Consider the following 17378-nt stretch of genomic DNA (forward strand, 5'->3'; position numbering starts at 1 on the left):
TAAGAATAGAGAGGAGTAAAACAGTAGCAATGACAAGGAAGGAAGGAAGGAAGGAAGGAAGGAAGGAAGGAAGGAAGGAAGGAAGGTAGAAGTAAATGGAAAATTAATAGGTGTGAAAAGTTTCAAATACTTGGGAAGTGTAATCACAGAATATGGAAAGATAAGTGAAGAGATCAGCAAGAGAATAAAACAAGCAAATGGCTTTCATCTGAGTGTGAGGGATAAACTGTAGAAATGCAAGGAAGTTTTGTATTCGACTGGCTATATACCTATACTGACATATGCAGCAGGTATATGAAAAACAAAACAAAAACACAAAGCAGAAACAAAACAACATTGAGTTCAGATGAAATTCCTCATAACCTGATCCAGGAGAGAACTGGAAATGAGAACTGAAGAATATTATGATTGCTGTTTAAAGGGGCATAACAGCTAGGTCATCAGCCCTGAAATGGGAACTTAAGGAGGAGGGGGTGGTGGTGGAAGGGTCAAAAATATTTTTAACAAACAAGTTTTATGCAACGTTATTCAGTAAACCTTAACAAGATGAAGATTTTGAGCAGGATGATGTGGTGTAAGTACATGAAAAATGTACAGAAGATTCTGTCATTTCATGGGATTGTGGGATGCAATTTGAATGAAAGCTAACAAATTGTGACCAAATGCAACAATGGATGGAAAATGGATGAGAGTAGTAAATAAACAATGTTATTGGGTTTACAACCCACCAACTACTTTTTTATGGTTTTCAGAATTGCTGAGGTACCAGAATTTCATCTCGCAGGAATTAATTTAGATGCTGGTAAAGCCACAGGCATGAGGCTGGCATATTTGAACACTTTCCAATACCACTGGACTGGGTCAGGATCAAACCCGCTAACTTGGGCTCAGAAAGCCAACATTCTAACAATCTGAGCCACTGATGGAAAATGGATGGAAGATAAAAGCCAGTGAAGGGTGCTGATAAGGCAAGTCAATCTTGTCCTGTGGTATAGTACCAACACTAGTGCAGCTGTTGCCTGACATACACACTAACAGAAACGTTTGGAATACTGGTACTAGTGCTTCATCAGATTGTGTATAGAGAATTACTACTTACTGAGGCAGATCAGCAATGCTGATGAAATACCAGTATATTTGACATCTTGTCAAGTACTGCAGTAGGACTGAACAGAATTGTGATTTCATGAGGCGTGAGCTATTGTTATGTCAGGCATGTGTCAAAGGAAAGAAACTGGCATAGTGTGTGATATTAATTAAGGAAATAATGTAAAAAGAGACACTTTTTGTAAAAATTGTGTTTAGAACCCATGAAAAAAGAAGAATCGTGGACCAAGTGAAAACTCTGATGTAGAAGTTTCTGGGATGCTGTATGTTTATGTTAGATGCATTCAGAGGCTGTCTTGCTCTGAAGTGAAGCAAGAGAGATTGAAAATACACATAGACCACCACCACCACCACCACCACACGTTGTTGCTTCTGTTGCTGTTTTTGTTCCTGCTGCTGCTGCCTATGACATCCCAACTGCACGAGCTGGATGGGTTGGTTAGTGTTTTAATACCAATCCTAAGTAGTTCCACCACAGCAACTCATTGCAACTATTGACTTTTACAGGAAAGCTGAAAAACATCTAATAGTTTTGTTTGAAGAGTGGATCCTGACAGCATAGGATTTTATCTCAAGTGAGGATTAAGAAATGTTGTGTGACAAATGTCCTTGATAGAACAGTATCAATTTCAAAGAACTTATCCCACTTCGAGGTAAGGTAAGCAAATTGTTGATATCATTGAAAGCACCACACATCATCTAATTCACATGCCCAATATCAGCTACTAATGGAAAACCTTATCTGCAAGAGAGCAATGGAAAATATACCTTGTGAATGATGTGAAAAGCATCTGCCATGGATACAAACATGATCGATGACAGGGAGGAGTTACATTTCACGAACTGTCATCATCAGAATCCATAAAATGACCAAAACAGACTTAATTTGAACCACAAACAGCAAATTTAGGATGAGTCATTGCAGTTTTACAGTATTCAAAGTTTTTCCTGGAAAATATGTTCTAGATATTATTCATGAATCCTCTGAAATTGAAACATTTCCTGATACTAATGGTGTTTAAGAACAGTTAATGCAAATATTACATTCTGGAAATGGCAGGGAAACAAGTGGGGTTCATCTTGGCTTCAGAGTAATGTAATATTACTGAATGTCTGCTGTTAACAGTAAGAGATTCTTATGTTCCACAGGAATATGATGATATGGCTTAGCACGAGAATTTAATATGCAAAGTTTGTTCTAAGACATGATTCACAGAGTCCCCTCACTATCACCATCAACCACCAGTCAAAAGAGTGTCATTAAAAATCTCAGACTCCCTTGTCAAGGTGCCATGTACCAATCATAATTGTGGACACAAAAAGTCCATTCATGTGAGGATCCATCATCTGCAAGAATCTAACAAAAAGTCTTTTAGAAACTGATGCTGCCTTTACTCTAAGATCCTCTATAGTCAGAGTGAGGCTATGAGCTGAGACTCTTACAAGTTTTTCTTGCATAATTCTGATTTGCAGAATACTACAGATATTTCATTCTCTTCAGCAACACAGTTACCTCAGCACTACCTTATCTCAAAATTCTGAGCAATGATGTAACCAAACAGGTATTACTAGAATATGTTCATCAACATTGTCTGTTTACTCAAGCTTTCAGTCTAAATATTACCTCCACATCCATCTGAAAAGAAACATTCTTGTTTATTTAAGGCACAGGATAAAGAACTATTAAAAATTGCATGAAGAAGTAATTTAAATTGCATTATTGCACTTTTATATATTATTAAAACATTTTCCTACCTTAATATGGCAGCCAGTTGATATAGAGTATTCTTGTCACTTGGCGTAAGTTTCCTCAGCTTTCGGATGCCGTTCATACAAGACGGAAGTAATTTTCTGGTAGCCTCCCAAAATAGCTTTTCCTGAAAGAAGAAAGAAGTAATCTCAAATTAGTCCAAGGAATAGAAATTTGCTTTCTTTTTTGTATGGAAATGTGTAGAGCGAACGTTGAGTATATCGTATACAGAAATTTAGTACTCTGCTAAAATGGCATGGCACAATCTGGACCAAGCCAAGGACCTCTTTCTATCCATGGTACTGCTCTGATCACCAACACTATGACATATTCAGCTGTTCTAGTTAAGGTATCTGCCATGGAACTGGTGCTGCAGTTAGATTATTGGATGGTAATTCAATAGAATATTGGGTTTGGGTTTCCAGAACTGATGGGAGGGATGCAGAGGCCTGACCTCTTGACTAAGTTTATACGGTTTGAATACCAGTGCTGAGTGGAATTTCCACTAGGACTCCTGTATATTCAGTAAGAGGATCCCTAAGGTATCAGTGAATACACCGACACAATGATAGTCCTAATTCCAGAAATCTTATATGTTTTCCGACCGAGCGGAGTGGCCGAGTATGTTAACACGCTATGGTTATGGAGCCAAGCTCTGTATTCGGAAGACTAGTGGGTTTGAACCCCATCGTTTGCTGTCCTGAAAATAATTTTCTGTGTTTTCCCGATTTTTCACTTCCAGGAAAATGCTGGGACAGTTCCTATTCATAGGCCACAGCAAATTCCTTCCACCTTCTTACCCAATTTCATCTGCCATCATTCACTTAATCTCCATTAGTTCCTCAACTCAGGTTGGCATAAGGAAGGGCAGCTAGCCGTAACATGCCATATGATTTCATCTCACCTCATCTCCGACTGCGCATCAGAAAACAGGACTGTGGAGTAGACATACATGTCATTGCTTCCTCAGACTCTGTAGAAGTCATTACACTCTAGTAAGCTTTAATGAAGAACCAATTACTTCAACGGTTATTCTTTCTAGTATTTAACCCAATTTATTGGGTTGGCACTTACTAGGAATTAGGCCCACTTTTATGGCTGGATGCCCTTCCTAATACCAACCACATGTGGAGGGATGTATGCACTTTTACACATTTCTGTGATAGTTGGTAGTAGGTTGCATTGTATGTAGATGAAGAGAAGTGTATTAAGAACACAAACCCACAGTCCCAAAACCAGAAGAATTACCTAGGCACAGTAAAATTCCTCAGCCCGGCCCAAAATTGAACCCACTGTCCTCTGAACTGATGGCCAATATACTGACCATTCAGAAAAGGAGCTGGACAGCCAGTTATTTGAATTATTCTGAGAAATGCTGTTCCTCAACTGGTCTCAGAACCAATGAAGTTTAGGTTTCAAAGCTTAGTGCTATAACCTGTCAGAGAAAGGAAACTCAATTCACTATTCTCATTTACAGTAACTATCAACAACAATTCAGTAGTCAGAGAACAGACACACAACTACTTGATCTGAATGTAAATGCAGAATACAAATTTAACTTCATTCTAAACTCTACAATGGTAATTCAGAAGAATCTCATTAAAAACATCTTATTTTAGTACATCACAATTACACTCCTTAACTTAAAAATGGTACTTTCAGTCCTTATTGGAAAAAATAAACAATTGACAAACTTACATCATCCTGTGACAGCAGACTGTTCTGAAGAGGCTTAACTAACTTCTCCAGAAGCATAGCAAAAACCTTGAAGCTCAATGGATGGTCAACATGAACAGTGATGAATTCCACCCACTGAGATAGCACCACATCTGTCTGAGACAGCCCACACTGAACAAGATGTTGAGTGAGAATAGTTTCTGCAGGATTTGGGAAGTTGCCACTCCACAGATATGGCTCAACCTATGAAAAACATCACCATTTAGAATAAACTTCCAAATGAAATTTATTGAACCGAAGAAAAATTAGTCTACAACATTCTGAAGTTCATTAACTGCTAGTGTTCACTCTGAAATGGTTATTCACAGAGAAAGAACAGGAAATAAGAGACAAATATCAGTAAAGAAGGCTAACTAGATGTTGAGTCGGTATTTGCAGAATACCTAGTATATAGTCAGGATTGACAAAATTATCTTTTCTAAATTGTGCATTCTAGTCCTTTGATTCTATTATTACTTTCATCTCAAAATTGTCGATAGGTCCAGCTTTGTCTCATAGTTAAATTATTCTGTGTATAAACAATAGGCTACATAGTAACTGAAGACTATAAATTCACTCGTGTTAATTTGAAACATGTCTATCTGTAGGCCCCAAATATTTATATATGTTTGATATTGACAGTTTTCTGAACTCAGGTACAAATTACAGTAGAACCTCCATAATTCGAAATCGGTTAATTCAAAATCCCGCCTAATTCGAAGTAGCTCTCGTTCCCGGAAACATGAGATACAGTTTTGCATGTTATTTCAATTGTTGAATTCGAAATACGGATAATTCGTAATTCGAAGTACAATGTCGGCCCCATTACCGAAATTCAGAGACTTTTAATTCGAAACTGCCTTTACATTTTAAAACAATAGTATGTTACAGAGTAATTTCAACTCGAAATTTATCCGCTCCGCGTCATAGTAGAACGCGCGTTCCGGAACGTGGAGGGGTAGCTTTCCGCACTTACACTCACTTCGGTGAGTCTACAGTGCTCTTCATGATTGCTAAGTTGAATGGAATCGGAATTGTTTTGTGTTCAACCTTTTAAGGAACGCCGTAATATCATGCAACATGCAGTGTGCGGGAAAACAGAATCTGCGAACACTGGCGATGCCGACAGTTGACGAAAAAACGTGGCAAATATAATAAATTCGCAGGCACCGAACAATATTGACAATGCCGGTGAAACTGCATTGCTTTATTTTAATGCGAGCCCAAACGGTCTTATGGTTTTAAAGGAGAAATTGCCAGCCGGGAAATCGTACAGTGTGAGGGATGGGGGTCATAGTAGTGCGTCGCAATGCACATGGAAGCGAGATACTGTATCCCCTCGTCATAGGAAACTTCGATAAGCCACAATGTTTTAAGAGCGTCGGGCACTTTCCATGCCAGTACAAAGCATCTACAATAAAAATGCAAACAGTAAAGAAGTCCAAAAAATAATGCATTTGCACAGGGGAACCGGCATAATTTATCCTCGTCTTTGAATTGTGCGATTTTTTTTCTTTCGTTGCGTGAGGTTATGTTTGTCAGTGATTTATCCAAGTGAATTATTTGAACATTGTAAATGCACCTTGTTGGATACATTTCTGAAATAGTTTTTTTCCATGGCATTTGAAACGTTTAAACTGTGAATCGAGGTGATTGCATGTATTAATGGGTTTTAGAATACTTCGTGACGCGGCAAGTGTTTACATTTCTGAAGTACGAGAGAAGTGCTATGGTGGGAAATCGTACAAGGATAGAGTCATAGGAAAGTTCGATTTTAAGGGCATCGGGTACTTTCTGTATAAACACAACGCATCTAAAATGCATACAGTATATTTTATAGTAATCCAATTAATAAAGCACTTGCACATGGGAGCGAGCATAGATTTCTCCTCGTCTTTGAATCGTGCTTTTTTTTCTTTCTTTCGTTGCGTGAGGTAATGTTTACCAGTGAGATATCCGAGTGCATTATTTGAATACTGTAAATGCACCTGCTTGGATACATTTTGAAAATAGTTCTTTTTTCATGGCATTTGAAAGGTATAAACTGAATCAAGGTTAAATGCATGCAGTAACGGGCCTTAGAAAATTTTGTAACGCGGCAAGTGTTGGTGCTTCTGAATTGCGAATTGGCGGTTAATTCGAAATCAGGTAATTCGAAGTCCGATTTTTGAGTCCCAACGACTTCGAATTAACGAGGTTTTACTGTATTTAGACTGATAAATCACAAAATAATATTATATGAAAATGCCTCTGAGCTCTAACTGATCTGTTTCTCAAATGGGGTATAATTTCAACAACAAAAAGGTAGGTCATAAAAAATCCTAAATGAGCAAGAACTTCCAAGAGATTTTCATTAATTTTAATGTACCGTACCGGTTTGTGCACCAGTAACAATACTGTATTTATTTTGGAGTTCTAGCATCTTTTTTCATTCTATTTCCTATAAACTACATTAAATTTGACAAAATATATCCTTTTGAATCAAGATATGCAAGACTCTTTTGTAGTGATGGGCAATGCTCTCACTCGAGACTCTCAAGACTGACGTCACAGATCTCAAGATCGATTCTCTGGTGCTGCGAACTGTGAGACATCCCAGTAACTTTTGAGTGTAAGTTTGATAGTGTAAAGTCAGCAGTTATTGTGTGAAATAACGTTCTCGTATGAAAATGTGTGTGCCGATAATTTTTTTCTGAAGAACATGGAAAGTACTGCATGTTCATCTGTGAGCCCCTTAATACCATTAACGAAAGTGAAAACAGAATATCAGTATCTTAAATGGTACACAAGGTTTTTGAGGTGGACATCTTAGCTGAAAAACCTTGTATAATTTATTAATAATTGTAGATAGGATGTATACAATTGTTGTCGACACGGTAGCTTCTTGTGATGCAGACGGGCCGGAGGTGTTCTTTGACTATTCCCCTGCAGTGATATGTGTTTTTAATGGCCAGATCATCCCAGAAGTATTTCTGCTGACATATTTTACTTCTTTTGAACAAACAACACAGCAGGCTGTGCTATGTGACATGTCTTCAAAATAATCCCACGTTCATGACTTATGTTTCATTTCGGACATAGTCTTAAAGTTGTCACGTACAATTAAAAACAATTACACATTGCACCATCATATATCAAAGTACGTAATTCTGATGCAAATACTCTATAATACTGAAGTGAATTATTTCCTTCTTCGTCATAATGTCGCTAAACACAAGCACTGTTCAAATGGATACTGAATGAGGGATCAGATAAATTGTGAGTGATACCGATGTATACCTGCAGTAGCTGTTAGTTTTTGTACTTAGCCTACTCAGTGTACTTGCCGCTGCATACAATGCCAGAATATGTATCCTTTATAATTTTGTTATACTGCGTCAAAATAAACCTCAGTAGAAATTGAAGAAATGAATGGCCTAGTCGCTTGTTGACATGTATTTACAGAATGGAGAAGGCCTGTGATAGGCTATTCGCATATTCGGCACAAACAACATTCAGCTCAGTCTACCTGTAGGCCTACGACATGCCTCTCACTGTTCAATGTGTGGACAATGCTCTTGAGATCTCTTGAAGTTTCTCTTGAGAAACAGGTGCTTGCACTAGTGTCAAGAAATCTCAAGACCCAGTCTCGTACTGCCCATCACTACTATTATGTTCACAGTGGCACTACAGAAATAAAAATGTTACTGTTTTTACATCTCACTAACTACTTTTGTTTTCGCAGATGCCAAAGCACCAGAATTTACGCCCGCAAGAGTTCTTTTACGTGTCTAAATCTACAGACATGAGGTTGACATATTTGAGCATCTTCAAATACCACCAGACTGAGCCAGGACCAAACCTGCCAAGTTGGGGTCAGAAGACCAGCGCTTCAGCCATTTGTGCCACTCAGCCCGGCTGGTGCTAGAGATATGGGGTTCAAATATTAAGAGATGAAAGCTACCATGTGGAAAATACTTTAATAATATTTTATCTCGAGTTCTGGGCCACCTACCAAAATAGGCACAAATAATTACCTCAGTACACATTTCTATAGGGTCAAGAACATATGTATGAGAGCCAACACTAACAATGAAAGAGCACTTTGTAGTCTTCATCATCACTCTGTGTAGAACATCATCTTCTTCATGATGAATGAATGAATGAATGAATGAATGAATGAATGAATGAATGAATGAAAGTATAACCTCAAAATATCCCTTGCTTCATAATCTAGGCAAGTCTCTCCACTTAATAATATTGTTAGCTTTACTTCCCACCAACTACTTTTATGGTTTTCAGATACACCAAGGTGCCAGAAGTTTGTCCTGTAGAAGTTCTCTTACATGCTGATAAATCTACCAACATGAGGCTCATGTATCTGAGTAGGTATCTTCAGATATCACTGGTTTGAGATGGGCTTGAATCTGCCAACTTGAGCTCTACAGTCTGAGTTACTCAGCCTAGCTTTCTCCATTTCTATGACAAAGGTTAAAGCAATCTTAAAACTCATGTTTCGCTTCTTATTTTTTGCTGTAGACCTTTGCTAATAAATTTTTCAGTACTGTTTAAAACTTAGAAACCCCCATAATAATCTTAGTCCTAATTCTAACAAACACCACATCTACCCACATCAATAACTGTTCAATAATGTGTCTGATTAGAACTCTTGTGTGCTATACATAGTTTAAGAATACATACAGTATCTACATCATTAACAAAATTGTTATTTAGTTTGCTTAGGACTACATGTAAATGAAATTAAATACCATATATTGTTAGGTATAATTTTTCATATACATAATATATTCTCCTTCAGTTAGCATCACTGATTTTTTTTCTACATGCTACAAAAGATTTGTTGTCTAGATGTATCCTCCACAACTGAAGTTAGAAACTACTCAGTTACACCACAACCACATTTCTTCCCCCAACTATTGTAAAAATGTCAGTTTTGAAATACCCTGTTCTTCGAAAAAGTCTTTCCATCCAGTACATCACAGCAGATTATGCGATATCTCTGAAAGAAAATTTCAAAAACTGAAACTCATTGTAAGTTAATGGTCCATCACTTATTTCCTAGAGAGGAAAACTAAACCTGCAGGTTGTATAGCGATATGAATTAACAAAATGTCACAACAGATTAAATGTTCATTCAGCATCTGAAAAATAAAGGTTTTAGAAAAGAAGTGATCACATCATAAAACATTTTGTATCACCTTGGCACTGAGAAGTTCATGGCGTTAGACATAAAAGTGGATAGAAGAAGCACAAATGTAACTATTCCTTTCTCGCCAAAGGACTAATGAAAAAGTATATTTTCAAGAACAGAGCATTGATTTTTTTTCAGTTTACATTATTAACACCAACCTCAGCACATTTTATGCCCATTAACTTATTTGTTTGCAGGGATAAATGTTTGTATACTTCCTGACATACCATCCATGAGCCATCAAGTAAGTCTATATTGGCCCAATTTACTCCAATCGTAAATGGCAATTCTACACAGGTCTTGAAAATTGCATAATCAATCAGGACTTTTCAAAAAACAGTTTGCTTTAATCAATACTAGTCATGTTCACTTTACCTTTAGGGTTTAATATCAAACCCATGGGCCATACAACCCATCAAGGGCCTTGACCTACTAACACAACTGCTGTCCAACCAGATGGCTTGTCAATATTGAAGTGTCACATAGTCGGCATTACAATTTTCCAGCCGTACTGTTCATTTATTTTCTGCCTCTAATGTCAGACAACTCTTCAGTTGATCTCACAAAGGAACACTGGGTAGAGATAGACATTATGAGGACTGGAACAAAATCTGCTTAATGCACAATTGGAGATATTGAGCTTATAAGTTTTAGAAACCAAATCATATTTTAATATTTCTACAATGGTTTTTGTGTAGTACATTCAGACTTTTGCAAAATTAAATATTTAATTTTCACGACCACATTACTTTAAATATATTCCAATTTATTAGGTTGTACATATAGTACATGCCAAAGTGTCAGTTGGCCATATTTCTTCTGTACTCAACATCCTTTCATCATGTACTATAGGTACTCAACATGACCTAATAAACTGAAAGTGTATTTCAAGTTTCGTGAAAATCCCCCCATTCATTTTGGAGGTAGGAATACTATTGCATTAATCAGGTTTTTCAGGGGAATTCATTTAACAGCAAGGTAATGAGAGTGTACATTGCATAAATTATTTGAACACAACATACCTACTGTTCTTACATTTTCAGCATTATTATACACATCTTATGTAGTACTATTGTCTTCTTATAGAAACAGAGTATTAGCCTGGGGTTGCTAATCACAAGATTCACAAGCTGCATCAAGATGCTTGACTCTGAAGATGCCATCATTCCATCTACAACATTATGGTGATATTTCACATGAGGATCATCCCTTAAACCGTGATTTTACTTTAGGTTTATTTTATGCCTGAATTCTCATTCTACCTTTTAGACATTTCATTAGCTTCTTCACTGGATAATATGTGTTATTTTGATACAGACAGTTACTATATTTAGCAGAGTATGTTCTGCAGTGCAGTTCCCTAACTCGACTTAAAATTGCATTATTCAGATTTTGATCCAGATCCCACTCACATGTTTCACCTTCACTTCTATAGGGTTTATGTCCAACAAAAATAGAGGACGATCTTGTCTAGTCATAGTAAGCATTATCAACAATGACAGTAATAATTATTGCATAATGAATATGCAGTTGTCATCCATGGAAATGATTATGCTCTGAAGTAATGGCAATATGGTGCTGAAAATTGGTTGGAGAAGATTGTCCCTGTCGTGAGGAAGTTTGAGGCTACCCTGAATGACAAGGAGAGCTCTATTGATCCCAAGCAATGAATACACTGCTTTCTAAAAGCAAAGTTTTGTTTTGTTGCTGAACTTCTCCCTTTTATGTGCAAGAACTGGACCTCACCATGGGTGTCAAGAATGAAAACCGTCATCATACAACGTATTTCTTAAACTTATGAGTAGACACACCATGTCCTGTGGTTCTGTCTCTGACCTTCCTACAGCCAAAAGTTGCAGGCAGCCATTAGCTTCAGTTGCAGCACATGCTCAACCTGTGCAAGACAAGTCCTCACTACAGTCTGTATTCTAGGGACATCATATCTAAGCCACATCACATTGATTTACTCTTACAAATCTGATAATTTTCTTTTTTATAATTCTCCCTGATATAAAGAAATTATTTAGAAATCATCTAAGTTCAATGCTGGCCTTCTAACCGTAGCCTAATTGCATATAGCATTCATAACAGGATGACAATGCTCTTGTCCTTGTGATAAGGCTTCAACTTATGTGCCTACCCTTCACTGACTTTTCTTTTGAAGGGTAGTGTAGATTTACATGTAGGTTTGTTTCCACTTACAGCCGATTTAATTGACTACTCGATTAGTTCGTAACATACCCATTAAACATTACAGACTATTGACAAGACTTACACAGGTAACGCAAAACCTTTTCAGACGTATGTCAATCCAATATGAAATCATTGAGAAGTACAGCAACTGAGAATGAGAGAAACACCATCGAGCTTTGAAATATGTGTACTGGCGATTTACCCGATAGTCATTCCTTTAAACAGTTGCTGCATCAATTATCACAAATAAAAATACGCATATTTACATCTTGACAAATCTAATGTTCACAAACAAGCTGCTTGCTAACAGTTGGATCAATAACATGGAGTATATTGAGGTTTGTTTTGGTGACTGGGTACATGCTTATTTTAATATTTCTATCAATCTATCAGAATAAGCTATCTGATTGAAGAAATTTCTTTGTGATCCCTATGGCTGCCAATCTGGGTCATTGTTTGGCAACTTCTTGAAAGCTTCTCACAAAGATGACCAAGGTTATAACAATATCTATTTTAGCTGTTAGGTTTCAAGTTTTTGTTTAGATTATAAATTGTATTGAACTAGCTGGAGAGATATTTTTCATATTCACCATATCAACAAACGCTAACGAGATCTTCAAAACTGAAGTCATATCCCAATGGTTTGGATTCTACCTACAACTGCTGGTCCCTTTATGATTAATAACTGCATGCAGCATGTGACTTGTGATTAATAATTCATCTGTGAGTTGGCATGGGAACTGTCCATACTGTCATATCAAAATTGACAATGAAATCTCTCAGACCGTGCAAAGACCCATAAAATAGCGATGTACAAAAATTTAGCTGCCATTTCGAACAGGAAGGTTTCAAAATCTCGATACAAAATCTGTGTAACAATGCAGATTACTGGACAACCCTTGCTTCTTGCTGGCTCACACTGCGCACAGTGGAGTGGAGTGGAGTTGCAGTTGTGCAGTTTACTTTTTCGAAGGCAATATTTAGCAGGCACTCCAAACTTGGGAGGTCTCTCCATTGTATAATTGGTTGCAAACCATGAATATTTAACGATATCCTTGAACCGTGAGGAAGAAAATTGAAAATGAAGTAAGGACTCCATTTTCAGTATGCTGTTTTTCTGATAAACATCAAACTGAAAGTCTTCACAAGTCTGTTAAGCAGCGATACAAAGCCTTCCACTGCCGGAAGAAAAACTTGTCTAAGGGCTGTATTTTCCCAGTAGTGCCAGGAGGAATCTGGAGAATTTGAGGAATGTCTTCAAGACAGCTCTTATCACTATAAGTAGTCCAGGAATCTAGCAGTAGCAAACACTTCTCTTCCGCAAATGGGAAGAAGGATTCTTTAAACCAATATTTTAATTCCTTTTTTCCCCATTTTCCCTGATTTTGTGGCTGTTACAATTATATTTCTGGCATGAAACATTTCTTTGGAAACTCTCGGATGAAAAGTTCAAATTGTCTCCTGTGGTACAATGAATAATTTGGGGAAAAAGAGTACCAGCCATACTAATTGCAGCCATAATTTTGTATGAATGGGTGAGTGCACTAACTCATTGAGCAACTGTTTCTGTATGCTTCTCACCAACAAACAATAAGAGTCATTTTTGCTTTCACTCTACTGATCAGTATTGTATATTGAAGAAAGGGTGTAGTCTAAAAATCGCTCTGTAGCTGCTTTCACAAAATTCTTTACGACTATCTTTTTAGTCTTCTTGCAGATACATACAGGATACAAATTTCATAATTATTTCACTTTTTATTCTGTACTTTTTCTTAAAATGACTCAACCAATTAGCACATACATTGAAATTAGTTCACCCCATTGAAATGTCTTGAAATTTCTAAGGACAACAGTTGCAGGTCTTCATCACATACATTCCACTTCAGTCTTCTTGCTTCTGTAAAGTGAGAAAATAATTTCGTACACATCAATTTTCTGTGTTCAATGGGCCTTATTGATGTAGATTCTAATTGGTTCTGTAACGGTTCAAATCCCGTTACAAGATTATATCTGTATTTTTATTATTGTATGATTTTATCTGTATTTTATTATTATTATTATTATTATTATTATTATTATTATTATTATTATTATTATTATTATTATTATTATTATTATTATTATTATTATGTTATCTGTGATATTATTACTATTATTGTAATTATCAGTCTTATTCAATTCTATTTTGCAATGCCTGTTGCTTGCAAGATTGTACTTAGATGTATGCATATATACGTATGTGTAGGATAACACTCAATACCTGTACAGTGAGAATTGTTGTATATATCAGAGATTGGATGTGACGTTGGTGCATTGTGCAATATTGTTGGCGATTCTGCCAAGTCATCGCCACTCCATGGCTACGGCATCGTATTTATTTAGATATGCGCTCAGAGAGTCGGCCGCTCCGGGCTATTTCACCACTGTCTGTAATATCTGTCGCGTAGGTGGGAGTATGTCATTGTTATTTCTGGAGATTACGTAGCTGTGTCAACCAACGTCTATATAAGGTGGGTGCATATTGTAGCGTCAGTCATTAGTTATACGGATGCAGTACAGTGAAGAAGTCTACTAGATGAAGAGGCCTTAGTTGGTCAGTCAACAAGTGTGAACGAGAGATGGAGAAGACTCAGTGAGCCATTAATTATTGGTCATTGAGAGAGTGAGGCCAAAAGGTTGGTCGCTCACTCAGTTGAAGACATGGACGCAAGGGCTTACCATGAAGTCAGAGAGGGCAACCCTGGACCTGCCAAGAGGTAATACCATATTGACTTACCAAGAAGTCAGATGATATGGAGAAGAAGCAGTCACAAGGATGTCTCACCAAGTTAGGCGTGACACATCTACAGTAAACACCAGATCAAAGGAATACGTCGTAATTACACTAAAAGTGTTGAAGGTACAGTCAAGTGAATCAGTGAGGGAAATATTTCGTATAAAGTGTTAAATGTCCGGTCAAGAAGAATTCAAATTCATGCCTAGTTTCTTTCAGTTGCAATGTCATAATTTCATATTCTCATCTGTTTTATTGCAACAAGACTCACTATTTTTTGATATATTATTTAAAGAATATATATTGTTCTATCAAACGAATTCATAGTTTCATTTCTTTGACAGTAAAATATATCTTAACCTCAAAATTAATGGGGAAACCGAACGCCAATCTCCTTTTCCCAGAACTTATATGGTATGTTGTCAAAAGTAAGCTTATTACCCCACACCCTAGAGATGGTCAAGAGTCTCATTCTATTATTGCTGTACTGAGTGGCAGCTGGCGCCCTTCAAATAACGTATGTGTAAGTAAGCAGGTAACTAGTAAGTGTGAGTACAAGGTTCGACGAGTGTGTATTTTATTTAATGAATGTTAATTTTCAGATTTTCCATTTTAAATGAAGATATTCAGATTTTCAATATAAAATGCAGATTTATATATGTCTCAAAAGTTAGTCGGCGAGTCAGGAACATGTCTCAGTTCTTCCACCTGCACAATTGTCGTAGTGACGTCACCTTACGACACTTTTGTGAACGGTGGTTAATGAAAGCCGCTTCTTACCCACCTGTTCATGGCTAAATGATCAGCGTGCTGGCCTTTGGTCACAGGGGCCCTGGGTTCAATTCCCAGCAGGGTCGGGAATTCTAACCACGATTGGTTAATTTTGCTGGCACGGGGCTGGGTGTATGTACCGTCTTCATCATTTCATTCCAATCGCAACGTGCAGGTCGCCTATAGACATCTAATCATAAAACCTGCATCTGACGAACCGAACATGTCCTCGGACACTCCCAGCACTAAAATCCATACGCCATTTCATTTCAACCATAAATTTACAGCTTCTCTCTTACACGCAAGATCTACAGTTTGATTCACTTTCTTCTGTGGACTGGAAGCATAGCTTGAACTAGTAGATTTGCTAGGCGACTGCGGTGTCTCTTCACTGGATTGACAGGAATCAGACTCGGGGCTCAAAATCGGATCTGTAACACACTGTGTTCCTGGCAATGGTGTGCTGCCTTCTTTTACAGATAATGCAGATGAGGTGTCGCTGCTTCCATTATCACTTTCGCTGTCACTATTTCTCTCCAGATACTACTCCAAGATGATGCTGGCACCTATGGGATGATTCTTAATTAGTTCGATCACATGTCGACCCATCTCCCTTTCTTCTGAAGTTATTTCACGAGAAGAGGAGAAACCTTTGTCACGGAAATAACGTAACACATACTCTAGAACATTAGCCGGATTCTTGACTGTTCATTCATAGGAACATGTATCAACTAGCTAGCGCAGAAAGCTCAAGGTAACCCGGTCGCTTCAGATGGTCACCAGGGCTGTCCACGTCGAGCTATATGCTAACACGTGCAATTCTATTAGACATTTCCGTATCTTTTTCAGGATCTTACAGATCGAAATGGCAGCTGAGTTTTTGTACATTGCTTTCTCATGGGCCCCTCATCCTCTCTACCAAATTTCATTGCCGATTTCGATAGGACAGTATGGATAGTTCCCTTGTGAGAATGATGTCATGATACATATAAACCTGCCAATCGCACTCAAATACTTCCCAAAAACTCTGAAAATAAGGGTATAAAGCAGCATGTAATGTCTTGAATGTGTAACTGTCAAAGCATTTACAAATTAACATGCAGCGAGTACCTGAAATTTAATACTGAACAAAGTGAAATCTAAGGACACAGTAAAGCAATCAAATACACTCAAGAAAAAAGTTGAGGTAAAACTGGCATCATTTTACTTAATATGAAACTCAACAGTAAATACAACAAAAACATACCGTACACTTCTTGGTAACTTTGGGTCCAGTATGAAAAAAAAGCAGTCGGTATGTGATTAAACCAAACAAATTAAGAAACCTCCTCAAGACATCACAAACTAAAGACAGTTTTCGATGCAGTCCCAAGAGTTGATAACATATTGGTCCTCAACAATCCCTGAGGCATTCCTAAATATGATAGGGCATGCTTGGTACCAAACCATTGAGCATTTCTTGAGACAAACAGTCCCACTCCTCCTTGGCAGCATCTTTTAGGGTCTGAAGCATTAGTAGTTTGGTGTTGATGGTTGGAAAATTGCTCTTTTAAGATAGGTCTGCATGAGCTCTGTGCAGTTCATGAGGGGAGAAGATGCTGGCCAGTCCATTCTGTGGATCCCACATCCCTCCAAGTATCAATTCACAGTTGCTGCACAATGCGGATGAGCATTATTATCCCGTAGAGTAAACCACCTACAGTCTCTGCATAAACCACTTGCTATGGGTCCGAGAATGTTGTGCTCATACACCGTGGCCGTCACATTTCTTTGAATGTGAATCAGTGGTGTATGACAGCCAAACATGATACCTACCCAGTATAGTGCTAAATCTCCAAGCTGTTGGTGATTTTCTAGTAAGAATGATTCATTGTAAC

General features: G+C 37.5%; 1 protein-coding gene across 5 annotated transcripts in view; it reads right to left on the reverse strand.

The window, feature by feature from the left end:
- stac (C2 and C2B_Munc13-like domain-containing protein staccato) overlaps positions 1–17378 on the reverse strand; it is a 338745-nt gene that overhangs the window by 103848 nt on the left and 217519 nt on the right. For all 5 annotated transcript variants that reach the window (XM_067140968.2, XM_067140967.2, XM_067140966.2 and 2 more), the window contains 2 exons: positions 4556–4777; positions 2863–2984 (listed from right to left, as the gene is read on the reverse strand). In XM_067140968.2, coding sequence (XP_066997069.2) covers positions 2863–2984; positions 4556–4777 — 344 coding nt within the window. The remainder of the gene's footprint in view (positions 1–2862; positions 2985–4555; positions 4778–17378) is intronic.

This window comes from Anabrus simplex, chromosome 2, assembly GCF_040414725.1.
Source record: "Anabrus simplex isolate iqAnaSimp1 chromosome 2, ASM4041472v1, whole genome shotgun sequence".
In the NCBI taxonomy this organism is placed as follows: Eukaryota; Metazoa; Arthropoda; class Insecta; order Orthoptera; family Tettigoniidae; genus Anabrus; species Anabrus simplex.